At 40.1% G+C, this 12,178-nt stretch overlaps 1 protein-coding gene across 10 annotated transcripts in view; it reads right to left on the bottom strand.

The window, feature by feature from the left end:
* The window catches only part of SYNE2 (spectrin repeat containing nuclear envelope protein 2), a 338,449-nt gene that overhangs the window by 275,282 nt on the left and 50,989 nt on the right, over positions 1-12,178 (bottom strand). For 9 of the 10 annotated variants that reach the window (XM_047738768.1, XM_047738772.1, XM_047738776.1 and 6 more), the window contains exon 2: positions 3,782-3,911. In XM_047738768.1, the coding sequence (XP_047594724.1) occupies positions 3,782-3,860 (79 nt within the window). In that variant the 5' untranslated portion in view covers positions 3,861-3,911. Of the gene's footprint in view, positions 1-3,781; positions 3,912-5,296; positions 5,308-12,178 lie in introns of those variants that run through there. The other variant, XM_047738771.1, reaches the window with a different exon arrangement.

The raw sequence follows: 12,178 nt of genomic DNA, 5'->3' as shown, positions 1-12,178 counted from the left end.
GCAATGTATCCAGCATCACGTTCCCCTAAATGGGTCATGAAGAAAAATCATTCACATTGGTAGTGAATGTATATCACATTCCCATCACCACACAGCCCATACTCATCTCTTACTGTGAAGCAGACTGTATTAACGTAATATAATTCAAAACATGCTATAAGAAACCACTCATTTCTCAGTAACTTTCTAATGATTCTGAGCAACCCAAGAACCTGAGATAATTAATGTCACTTGAAGATGGATGTAAAAGTTTGCAATGGATTAACTAAAATAAGGTTAAGACTTAGGTAGATTTTCCAAAGAGAGCATTAAGGAAATTCCTTTTTCAAACTGAAATGTGTCTACATGTGTTGACCTGTGAGGGGGTGTGGTGCAGTGGAAAGAAAACTATCCTCCAGGTCAAACCCCAGCTCGGCTGCTCATTAGCTGTGTGACTCTGGGAGAGTAATCCCACCTTCCTGAGCCACAGCTTCCTTCTCTGGAGCTCAAAGACAAAAATCTTTGAGGACTGAATGAGATCATGTGCCTAAGAGTGCTGTATAAGCTAGAGCCTGGGAATAAAAGTCTTGGAGCGCACTGAAGTGGGGAAGAAAACAGGAAATATAATTATAGGGACGCCTGGGTGGCTCAATCGGTTAAGTGGCTCCCTTCGGCTCAGGTCATGATACCAGAGTCCTGGGATCAAGTCCCACATCTGGCTCCTTGATCAGCGGGGAATCTGCTTCTCCTCCTTCCTCTGCCTGCTACTCTGCCTGCACGTGCTCTCTTTCTCTGACAAATAAATAAAATCTTTAAATATATAAATAAATAAATATATATATACATATATATATATGGACACCTGGGTGGCTCAGTCGGTTAAGCTGCTGCCTTCGGCTCAGGTCATGATCCCAGGGTCCTGGGATCGAGTCCCGCATCAGGCTCCTTGTCGAGCAGGGAGCCTGCTTCTCTCTGCCTCTGCCTCTCTGCCTGCTTGTGCTCTCATTCTCTGACAAATAAATAAATAAATAAATAAATATTAAAAAATAAAAAAATATATAATTATGTTACTATGATATAAACTTTTAATACTTTAAATGCTAAAATAAGTACTTTGGGTGAACAGACGTGACTATGAATCCCAGACAAAGGGAGAGCAGGGCTCAGGAGGAGGCTGAGTCTGGCTGACTTTGCGAAGGATAAGGGATGGATGAGGGACAGGCAAGCTGGAGGTCTTCCTGCAGGAGGAGGCAGTGTGGAGACTATGGGGAGACAGCCTGAAGAAAAGCACACAGGCATGGGGAGCATGGGCCCTTGGGCAGCAATACAGCTAGAACAAAGGGTGCTGATGGGGGTGAGGTGGGAGATAAGGGCAGAGAAAAAGGAACACCAGCCTGTGAACCATACCAAGAAGTCTAGACTATCCTACACGTGATGGGAAGCCACTGAATAGAACTGTCAAAACAAAGAGTAAAAACCAGACTCTGGTTGACAGTTTTTTCCCATACACTGAGCAGCTTCTACTCTAGCTGTGTGCTCCTAGAGAAGAAACCTTTTGGGGCAAAGGTTTTGGCTGTAAATATATAAAAAGAACTTAAAACGCATTTATTCAACTCCTACTCTGTGCCAGGTACTGAGCTAGGCCCTTGGCACGCACTATGCATTCTTTTTCATCTTGAAAACACAGGTGCAACACTGGCATTACCATCCATATTTCAAATAGGAGGAAACTGAGACTCAAAACAGATAAAAGTCTTTTGTCCAATTTCAAAGAACCAGTAAGTGCCAGAGCCAGTGACAGAAATTAGGTTTCCTCATATGTTTTAGGTCACATGAGTTATTACTCACATGCAACCAAAACTTAAGAGAAAAACAAGAACATCGGGCTTTCTTTCCAGTTAAATGAAAAGCCTTTTAATGTAATTTTATTTTATTTTAAGTTTCGGTAGAGCTAACATACAGCGTCATGTAAGTTTCAGGTGTACAATACAGGGACCCAGAACTTCCATGCCTCACCCAGTGCTCCTCACCATGAGTGCCCTTCTTAATCCCCAAGCCCTATTTTACCCATCCCCCTCTACCCAGTTAAGTGAAAATTTAATTCCAGTTACTTATGGACATTATATGACACTACAAAAAATGTATTTACTGGAAATTTTTTAAATTCTTACCTCAAGGACTACCTCAACACATGTTTCTTAGTCTATACAAATTACATGATATTTATTTCTAAAAGCCTGATACATGTAGGTGTAGCCTACTGCAATAGCTCCTGACCCCAAAGTCAAGAATCTAATCATTCAAAACATATTTTTAATTAAAAAGAAAAGTATCAATAAAGAAAGTCATTTTTGGATCTCTGTCATGAATGACTTCAAATACAAGGAACGTACAGGATGGCAACTGTAGTTAGTAATACTATACAGTATATTTGAAAATCAAAGAAGAGCAAATATAAATCTAAAATCAAATCTTTTTTTGTTTTAAATATTTTATTTATCTGGAAGAGAGAGAACGAGTGGGAGGCAGAGGCAGAGGGGGAAGCAGACTTCCTGCTGAGCAGAGAGTCCCATGTGGGGCTCGATCCCAGGACCCTGAGATCATGACCTGAGCCAAAGGCAGATGCTTAACCAATTGAGCCACCCAGGCACCCCTAAAATCAAACCTAAAAAGAGGAAATCAAGAAAGTTATCATCATAAGAAAACAAAATCTATAATCACACATGGTAATGGATATTAACCAGACTTACCGTGACAATCATTTCACAGTATATACAAATATTGAATCATTATGTTATATATCTGAAACTAAACTAAACTAATAAGATGTTGTGTGTCAATTACACCTCAATGAAAAATAAAGTGAAAAATAAAATAAAAATAAATGACTCAAAATCTATGGCTTCTAAGAAACATTCTAAGAATGTTGTACAAAACTACATAATCTTGGGGCACCTGGGTGGCTCAGTTGGTTAAGCGTCCAACTCTTGATTTCAGCTCAGGTCATGATCTCAGGGTCCTGGAATGGAGCCCCGTGTCAGGCTCTGCACTCAGCATGAGGTCTGCTTGTCCTCATTCCTTTGTTCCTCCCTGGCTCCCTTTGTCTCTCTCTAATAAATAAATAATAATTTTTAAAAACTGTACATAATCTTACAGATTACTTTAAAATACAGTTTCAAAAATATTTTCAAAAGCTTACCATAGCCTTATCTCTTCTATACCAGTTAACTTTACTCAGCTCCAAGATTTGCTTTATCAACAAAGGTGAAAAGTCTAATGAATTTTAAAAGTACTCAACAAATATTGCCAAACTCCACAAGAAGCACTAAAAAAAAAAAAACAAACCAATATAGACAGTGTTGAGTCTGCATAAATGTACACATGATTCACAGGACTGAAAGGTCATACACTTAGGAGCATACAACTATTCTTTTCTTTTTGCACAAAATAAGGATATACATTTAAAAGAGGCTATGCAAAAAGATGCAAAGTAAGTGCAAACAATTCCAAGGAAACCACAGTTAACTGTTTTCACTACAAATAAAATATACATAGGCTCAGAGTAAGAAACTGTGATACCAAATTCTTTCCAGGTATTTTTTTACTTTCTTAGGGAGCTGAGGTAGCAATAAAGACATTTACATAAACTGAAAGGGCCTACAATTGGAAAACTACCTAAGAGAGTCAGAAAGCAGTAGATGGAAAAAAAAAAAAAAAAAAAAAAAAAAGCAGTAGATGGAAAGATGAGGGTAAGGTTTCCACAGTTACTATGGGTGTTACCCCCCTCCCCAATCTTAATTACCTTGCAGTGAAATATGGCGATCATCGATGTCCAAGGAAACCTGTTCATCCTCGGGGGGAGGCGCAGGACTAGATGCCATCCTTTGACTCCACGGGGATTATATCATGTCCATCTCAGTTAAAGAAGTGAACTAAAAGTAAAAGGGATAAGTGCTCATTAGTGACTCTGCAACTCTGTATTTCTAGTAAACACACACTGCCAGAGACCAACAGCAAATGAAAACTGTCCATCGAAAGAAGTTTTCTATGAGTGTTTCCGCAATTCATGAGGAACAAAGTGACTACGCCTTCTTTTTTGAATCATAATCAAGATTTTGCCCTGTGACCTATCCAAGTGGCTGGCATGACTCCCAACGAGAGGGCACTGTGGATCCTACACGGGTGGGGGAAAAGGAAAACCACCCAACGAGATTCTATAACTTGCTCAGAGGAAGTCAAGTTGACACAAATTGACCTCTTAGGCCTTTGTATTTTATTGTTCACTGCAACCTGCAAGGATTTTCTTTATAACTTTTTATTTCACTTAGTTCCTTTCTGCTCCATGAATGTCGCCATTCACTGGAAACAATACTAGCCTGCATAGCTTGCAAAGTGAAACTAAAAAAAAAAAGTGTATCAAAAAGAACGTCTTGAGGAGATTATCTATTATATTGAATTATTTTCCCAAGCACTTACTTTTCCACACACTTCTCTCTCAACCCCCACTTTGACTCTTGAAGAATCTTCCCAGTAAGAGTTAATTCTTGCTGTGCGACTCTACCGCTTCATGTGTTTGTATGCCATTGTTAGTATCCCGAGGGCTGAAAATTTTTACTTTTCCCACACAGACAATGACTTTTTTTTATCAAAACAAACCCAACCAAATATATAAAAAATATAAAAACGTATTAGGGAATGAATAGAAGAATGGATAAATGTTCAGATACTCGATCAAACAAGGATAGCAAAACATTAGTGGTAGAATCTATGTGTTCCGTATTTTATGGGTGTTCACTGTAAAAGCCTTCACCTTTCCCATATGTTAGAAATTCTTTATAATAAGGTATTTGGAGGGATACAACTAAAAATAAATAAACCTGAGGTCAACAGCTAAATGCAATCAATCATATCCAACAGACTATTTTACGCAAAGAATAGAAATCATCCAACAGTTAATGCTAGCGCCAGACTTCAAAAATCTTTCAGCCCTTGAGTGAAGAGGTTGTGGTGTTGGCAGGTAACAGGCATTTCCAACTCCAGAGAGGATGATCGAGGTTTGAGACAGCCAGCTAGGGAAGAGGGTCTTCATTCCGCGCAACTTATGAAAAAATGGAGGACCTCAAGAAGCTGATCACAAACCAAAATGGCACCTGTTGGAAGAAGATCATCCTCAAGAAGTGGTACACGATTTTTAAGGCCAACATGTCTCGGGGCGGGGGGCTATGAAATCTAGGATGGGATGAACCTGGAGCTTTAATACCAACAGAGGAGAATTCCTTCCCCCTGCCCTGTCCTGCTCTCTACCCCTTCACCAAACCTTGCCCCCACACTGGTTATGGATACTTGTTTGTTGTTGTTGTTGTGTAATGTTATGTTTTATTATGTTATGTTAGCCACCATAAGTCAGAGAAAGACAATTACCATGTGGTTTCACTTAGTTGTGGAACATATGGATGCTTGTTTTTAAAAACTTGTGTTAAGGCGCCCCGCGTCAGGCTCCCTGCTCGCAGAGAGCCTGCTTCTCCCTCTCTCTCTCTGCCTGTCACTCTGCCTCCTTGTGTTCTCTCTCTGTCAAATAAATAAAAACCTTTTTAAATTTTTTTTTTAAAGATTTTATTTATTTATTTGACAGAGAGAGATCACAAGGAGGCAGAGAGGCAGGCAGAGAGAGAGGAAGGGAAGCAGGCTCCCTGCTGAGCAGCGAGCCCGATGCGGGACTCGATCCCAGGACCCTGGGATCATGACCTGAGCCGAAGGCAGCGGCCCAACCCACTGAGCCACCCAGGCGCCCAAAACCTTTTTAAATTTTTAAAAAATAAAAAGTCATGCTAAAAAAATCTTAGAAGTTTAAAAAACAAAACAAAAAAACCTTTCAATTCCGTCTTCCCCACTCTGTTTATCATCCAAAACTCCTTTGTTAGCTCTCCCATGGATCACTGTTGTTAAAGATTTTACCTACCAGATAAACTGTTTGTTAATTAATAATTAATTTGTCTTATCCTTGGAATTAAGATGAATCAGAGCCTGCCTGATCTAACAGTGTCACTGTACTGAGTTGATATGCTTCTAACCAACATGAAGAAGCTGTTCAAGTGAGCCTGTGCAGCCTGATGATTGATAAAGGTACAAACGTTCTCAGCTTTTGATGTATTGAGGACCTCTACTACCCCTTTCAATGCCCAAGGGCTCCTGAATCCAAGTGAAGACAAAACATTTCTTCATGATGACAGGAGAAAAAGTGAATTCCTGAATGAATGTCCTAAGAGCATCTACTATTCCATGCCACGACTATATTTTTAAAGTGGGGAATAATACCAATGGTAGCAAACACTTACACAGCACTTACTACACATAAGCACTGCTTTGAGTACCTTGCGTATACGACCTCATCTAACCTTTATAATAACTGTAAGAGTTGAAAAATCAAAACAAAATGTCACATACAGTTGTCTATGGACACACAGCTAACAAATGATGGAACTAAGATTTGAATCCAGGTAGTTTTTGCTTCAGAGTCTATGCTTTTAACCAATGCATGTTGGTACCTCATAGAGCTAGCTCAAACTGCTATATTTTATTTTTTTTTAATATTTTATTTATTTATTTGACAGAGAGAGATCACAAGTAAGCAGAGAGGCAGGCAGAAAGAGAGGAGGAAGCAGGCTCCTGCTGAGCAGAGAGCCCAATGCAGGGCTCGATCCCAGGACCCTGGGATCATGACCTGAGCCAAAGGCAGAGGCTTTAACCCACTGAGCCACCCAGGCGCCCCCTGCCATATTTTATTTACTCTTTTTTTCATTCATTTATCCAACAAGAGTTTAAACATGTTAGCTCCTGCTCTCAAGGAATTCGATCTTTTTTTCTTTTTTCTTTTTTTTTTTTAGAGAGAGAACGCACTTGCAAACAGGCCTGGGCGAGGGGAGTGCTGGGGAGCAGAGGGAGAGAGAATCTTAAGCAGGCTCCATGCTCCGCACAGAACCCAATACAGGGCTCATCCCCACAACCCTGAGATCATGACCCGAGCTGAAATCAAGTCTCAGTCAGCCAACCAAGCCACAAGGTGCCCCAAGGAATTCAATTTTCTAAGAATGACAAAGGAACACAATAGTGAATGAAGAAATCCTCTAGAAATGGATGTAGAAGGTGCTGTGCAAGCAAAGAAGGCACATCCCACACTGCAAGCTGGAGAGAGACGTGACTGTCAGGAGTGTACCTATTGTAAAACATTATTTCACTCCAAATGATCCCATTAGCATTATTCAAATAATATCTTGAATTTAATAAGAATGTCTCTGAGAATCACTCATTGCCATTAACTATTAATCAAATATAAGGTATTAAACATAGAGGAAGACTTTAAAATAAAAACAGAATAAGAGAGAACAAATTGATAACCCAAGAATCAACTGTTCCCATACTAGACTGGTAGGTGAGATTTGCCACATTGTACTTTAAAGTTGAAGAAAAAGAACGTATGAGCGAAAAGAAGTCTAGACCTTAAAATAAATATAGTTGACCCCAAACATGGGTTTGAACTGCGCAGGTCCACTTGTACAAAGATATTTTATAGTACTCAAATACATTTTCACTTCTTTATGATTTCTTCACATTTCCTTTTCTCTAGCTCACTTGATTATAATACTGTATATAATACATATAACATACAAAATATGTTTTAATCGACTGTGTTATCAGTAAGGCTCCACAATAGGCTATTAGTTAAGTCTAGGGAGAGTCAAAAGTTTTACATGGATTTTTAACTGTGTGTGTGGTGGGGGAGAAGGGTCAGTGCCTCTCACCACCATGTCATTCAAGGGTTAACTGTATTTTCCCGAGAGATTTCTGCTTATTTGTTTGTTTGTTTTTTTTAAGATTTTATTTATTTATCTGACAGAGAGAGTGAGAGACACAAGCAGGCACAGCAGCACAGGAGAGGGAGAAGCAGGCTCCCCACTGAGCAGAGAGCCCGATGTGGGGCTCGATCCCAGAACCCCGGGATCATGACCCAAGCCGAAGGCAGTCACTTAACCAAGCCACCCAGGCACCCTGAGGTTTCTGTTTTTAACAGGGAAAATTTATTAGCAAGGAAGTCAATAAAATATAATAATTTTTTATGTAGTGAAGAATTTCTAAGAGCTTCTAAAATATGTCCATCAAAAGTAAAACTAAACTAGGACACCTGGGTGGCTCAGCGGTTAAGGGTCTGCCTTTGGCTCATCCCAGGGTCCTGGGATGGAGTCCCACATCTGACTCCTTGCTCAACAGGGAACCTGCTTCTCCCTCTGCTGTGCCCACCCTGCCCCCTCTCTCGGACAGATAAATAAACAACTTTAAAAAAAAGTAAAATTAAACTTTAAAGACTGAATCAGTTGGAAGTGTTAGATTATTAACCCAAATACTGTCTTAGTACCATTATTTCTCAAAACATGCTACAGAGGTCACAAGGACCCAACTGAAGACAATTTATGATCATATTTCCAACACAACTGTTTTTGGTGAGAAACAGCCGACCACCTCCAGAGAGGAATTTACTTGTTAATAGAGCCCATGAAAAACTGGAACAAAGTAGAAAAGAAAAGCTTTAAGAGATTTCTCAGGATGTGAATTGAGAAGCTAGAAAGGGTATGAAAAAGGAACGCAGAAAGAGGAACAAGGGTGTGTCCACGGGGCCACAGGAGTCACGAGGGTCTGGTAACCAAACTCCCCAAGGCCATCTCATGTGTGTTCCAACTTCCCTGTGCAGATAGCATTCTTCCCTATGGAGATAACAATTTGCACAGAAGAGCCCTTCGCAGGGGCTCCTCATAGCTTGACTTTTCCTTTTCAAATAAAAATTACCCATAATTCCATGACAAATCCTGGGATTAGAATGAAAATAATGGACCATCTTCAGGCACATAACCAAAGATTGGGTAAAGAATTAATGTAATGGCATTAAAGATTCAAAAATCAAGTGGAATAGTGCGGAATTGTGTTTTTAAAATTCATATAAATTAATGGGCACACTTTTATAAATGGCATAGCTATTTGGAAAGCACTGCTGTTTGCTTAGGCAATATATCTTAATATTCTTCTGGTGTCTCTAAAACCTTGAACACTAGGAATTTCCATTTTTTAAAGAAATGTTGGCAGGTGCCTGGGTGACTCAGTCCCTTAAGCTTCTGTCTTCCACTCAGGTCTTAATCCCAGAGTCCCTCAGATCAAGGCCCATGTCAGGCTTCCCACTCAGCACGGAGTCTCCTTCTCTCTCTTCCTCTGCCCCTTCTGGCTTCTGTGCCCACTCTCTCTCAAATAAATAAATAAAATCTTTAAAAAAACAGAAAAAGTTGGCATTTACTTCAGATTATTATGACTAGAATTTTTTTCAACTCAAAAGTAAAATTTGAATAGAGATTATCTTTCATGAACAGAATTACGGATAATTTTTATTTCCTTCCTTTTGCTTTTCTGCATGTATAAAACTTCAAATGGTGAGTGCCCATTTCTAATGCAATAAGAGAAACATTTTTACTTTTATTTTAATGAAAGGACAACAAAATGGGGAATAAGGTATTATTTAGTTCAGGGCCAGTTATCCAATTGATTCCCTATGGAACCTGTAGATCTATGTCTTCATAAGGAGGAAATACTTTTTTTTTTTTTTTTAAGATTTTATTCACTTATTTGACAGACAGAGATCACAAGTAGGCAGAGAGGCGGGTGGGGGGGGAGAGAAGCAGGCTCCCTGCTGAGCAGAGAGCCTGATGTGGGGCTCAATCCCAGAAGCCTGGGATCATGACCTGAGCTGAAGGCAGAGGCTTTAACCCACAGAGCCACCCAGGTGCCCCAAGGAGGAAATACTCTTGACACAACTTAAATATCAGAAAATTTTTCTGGCATTGACAGAAATTTCTAGAAAAGATTCCTAAAAATATTTTTCATAGCTTAAAAGGTCTCTTACTTTGAGCACTGGAAAACTGTCAGCAGGAGGAAAAGGATGTCTACCTCATCTTCAGAGGCTGATCAGAAGGTATACCATGGCAGCACCAAGTGGGTATGCTCAGGTAATTCTTTAACAGGGTGATTTAAAGGTCATCATTTTTTTCTAGTCCTCTTCAGCACCACATTTTTTATGATCCACCTAGCAATTCCAAAGGACGTCCCTTTGTCAGCTGAGTTACAGAGCTATTTCTAGCAACTGACAGTTATCAGCTTTGATCCACTTACAAACTTATAGAAGAAAATTGGTGGCCCACATGCAGTGAGTTTCTTTATCTTTTTCCCACCAACTTTACCTAATTCTGTTATCTCCTATCCTTTCATCACCACTGAACCAGAAGCTATTGGTACAAATTCCCAGACCAGGGAATTTAATTTTTTAATTAAAGTACAACTGACACACAATGGTACCTTAGTTTCGGCTGTACACAGTAATTCCACAAATCTATACATCATACTGGGCTCACACAAGGGTAGCTACCATGCCACAATCTGTAATAACACTGTTGACTATTCCCTCTCTGTTGTATCTTTTATCTGTGCGACTTATTCTTTCCATAACCTGAGGCCTGGATCTCTCGCTGCTCTCTACCCATTTTGTGCATGTCTCCCCCCAAGCAACATCTCTCCCCTCACGCAACCATCAGTTTGTTCTCTGTTTCTGCATTTTGTTTAGATTCTACATGAAAGTGAAATCATATAGATTTGTCTTTCTCTGATTTATTTCACCTAGCATAATGCCTTCTAAGTCCACCCATGTTGTCTCAAATGGCAAGACCTCATTTTTCATGGCTAGGTAATATTCCATCATATATCTACACCACATCTTTATGCATTCATTTACTGATGGACACCTGGGTAGCTTCCATATCTTAGCTATTATAAATAATGCTGCAATAAACAAGAGTGTATATATTTTTTGAATTAGTGGTTTCACCTTCTTTGGGTAAATACCCAGTAGTGGAATTACTGAATCATACAGTGAGCCTATTTTTAATGTTTTGGGACATATCCAGACTGTTTTCCACAGTGGCTGTACCAGTCTGCATTCCCACCAACAGTACATGACGCTTCCTTTCTTTCCACATCTTCACCAAACACTTGTTATTTCTTGTCTTGTCTTTTCAATTCTAGCCATTCTGACAGGTGGGAGATGATATCTCATTGTGGTTGTGATTTGCATTTCCCTGATGAGGGGTGAGATTGAGCATCTTTTCCTGCATCTGTTGGCCACCTGGATGTCTTTGGAAAAATCAGACCTGGTCATTTTTAAGCTCCATGCTGCTATATCTTTTCAAGCACTTTATTTTTCCTACAACCACCACAAAATGCCGGAAAAATCAAGTCTAACTATTCACTCTGCTACAAGTATGTAGCAATTCTCTGGTTATAACTGCTACGCTTGTTAGCTCGCAACAAAGCAGTGTCCCTCAGCAGCCAGTAGCAACTGGGCCGCTAACCCACCCACTCCAACCCCGATAACAACATTCTGGCTGAATGTAGCCACTTCCCTAAAAGAGCCTTGTGTTGGCCTTGACCAAGTCCCAAATGCTCTGAACTGCAGTGTCCACTGCTACAGAATGGGAATGATAGTGTGTGTCTCACAGGGCAGCTGCTGGAATCCAATAAAAAAGCACATGAAACTTAAAAACCACAGTAACAACTAACATTTATTGAGTGCTTCCTGTGCTAGATGAATGACGGTATATAAATGGTATTTACTATCATCTGTGAAAAGAATTTATCAGGATTTGGGGCGCCTGGGTGGCTCAGCCGTTAAGCATCTGCCTTTGGCTCAGGTCATGATCCCGGGGTCCTTGGATCGAGCCTCGCATCAGGCTCCCTGCTCAGTGGGAAGCCTATTTCTCCCTCTCCCACTCCCTCTGCTTACTCTCTCGCTGTGTCTCTCTCTGTCAAATAAATAAATAAAATCCTAAGGAAAAAAAAAAGAATTTATCAGAATTCACCCATTTTTTTACATTTTATTTACTTATTTATTTGACAGAGACAGAGACAGCGAGAGAGGAAATACAAGTAGGGCAAGTGGGAGAGGGAGAAGCAGGCTTCCCGTGGAGCAGGGAGCCCGATGTGGGGCTCAATCCCAGGACCCCAGGATCATGACCCGAGCTGAAGGCAAGGGCTTAACCAACTGAGCCACCCAGGTGCTCCAGAATTCGCCCATTTCTTAATCAGCAGGAAAAATTAAAACCTCTTCACAATA

The sequence above is a fragment of the Lutra lutra genome, chromosome 7, assembly GCF_902655055.1.
Source record: "Lutra lutra chromosome 7, mLutLut1.2, whole genome shotgun sequence".
In the NCBI taxonomy this organism is placed as follows: domain Eukaryota; kingdom Metazoa; phylum Chordata; class Mammalia; order Carnivora; family Mustelidae; genus Lutra; species Lutra lutra.
The sequence above is the reverse complement of the archived record's forward strand: the minus strand, read 5'-3'. Positions and strand labels throughout refer to the sequence as shown.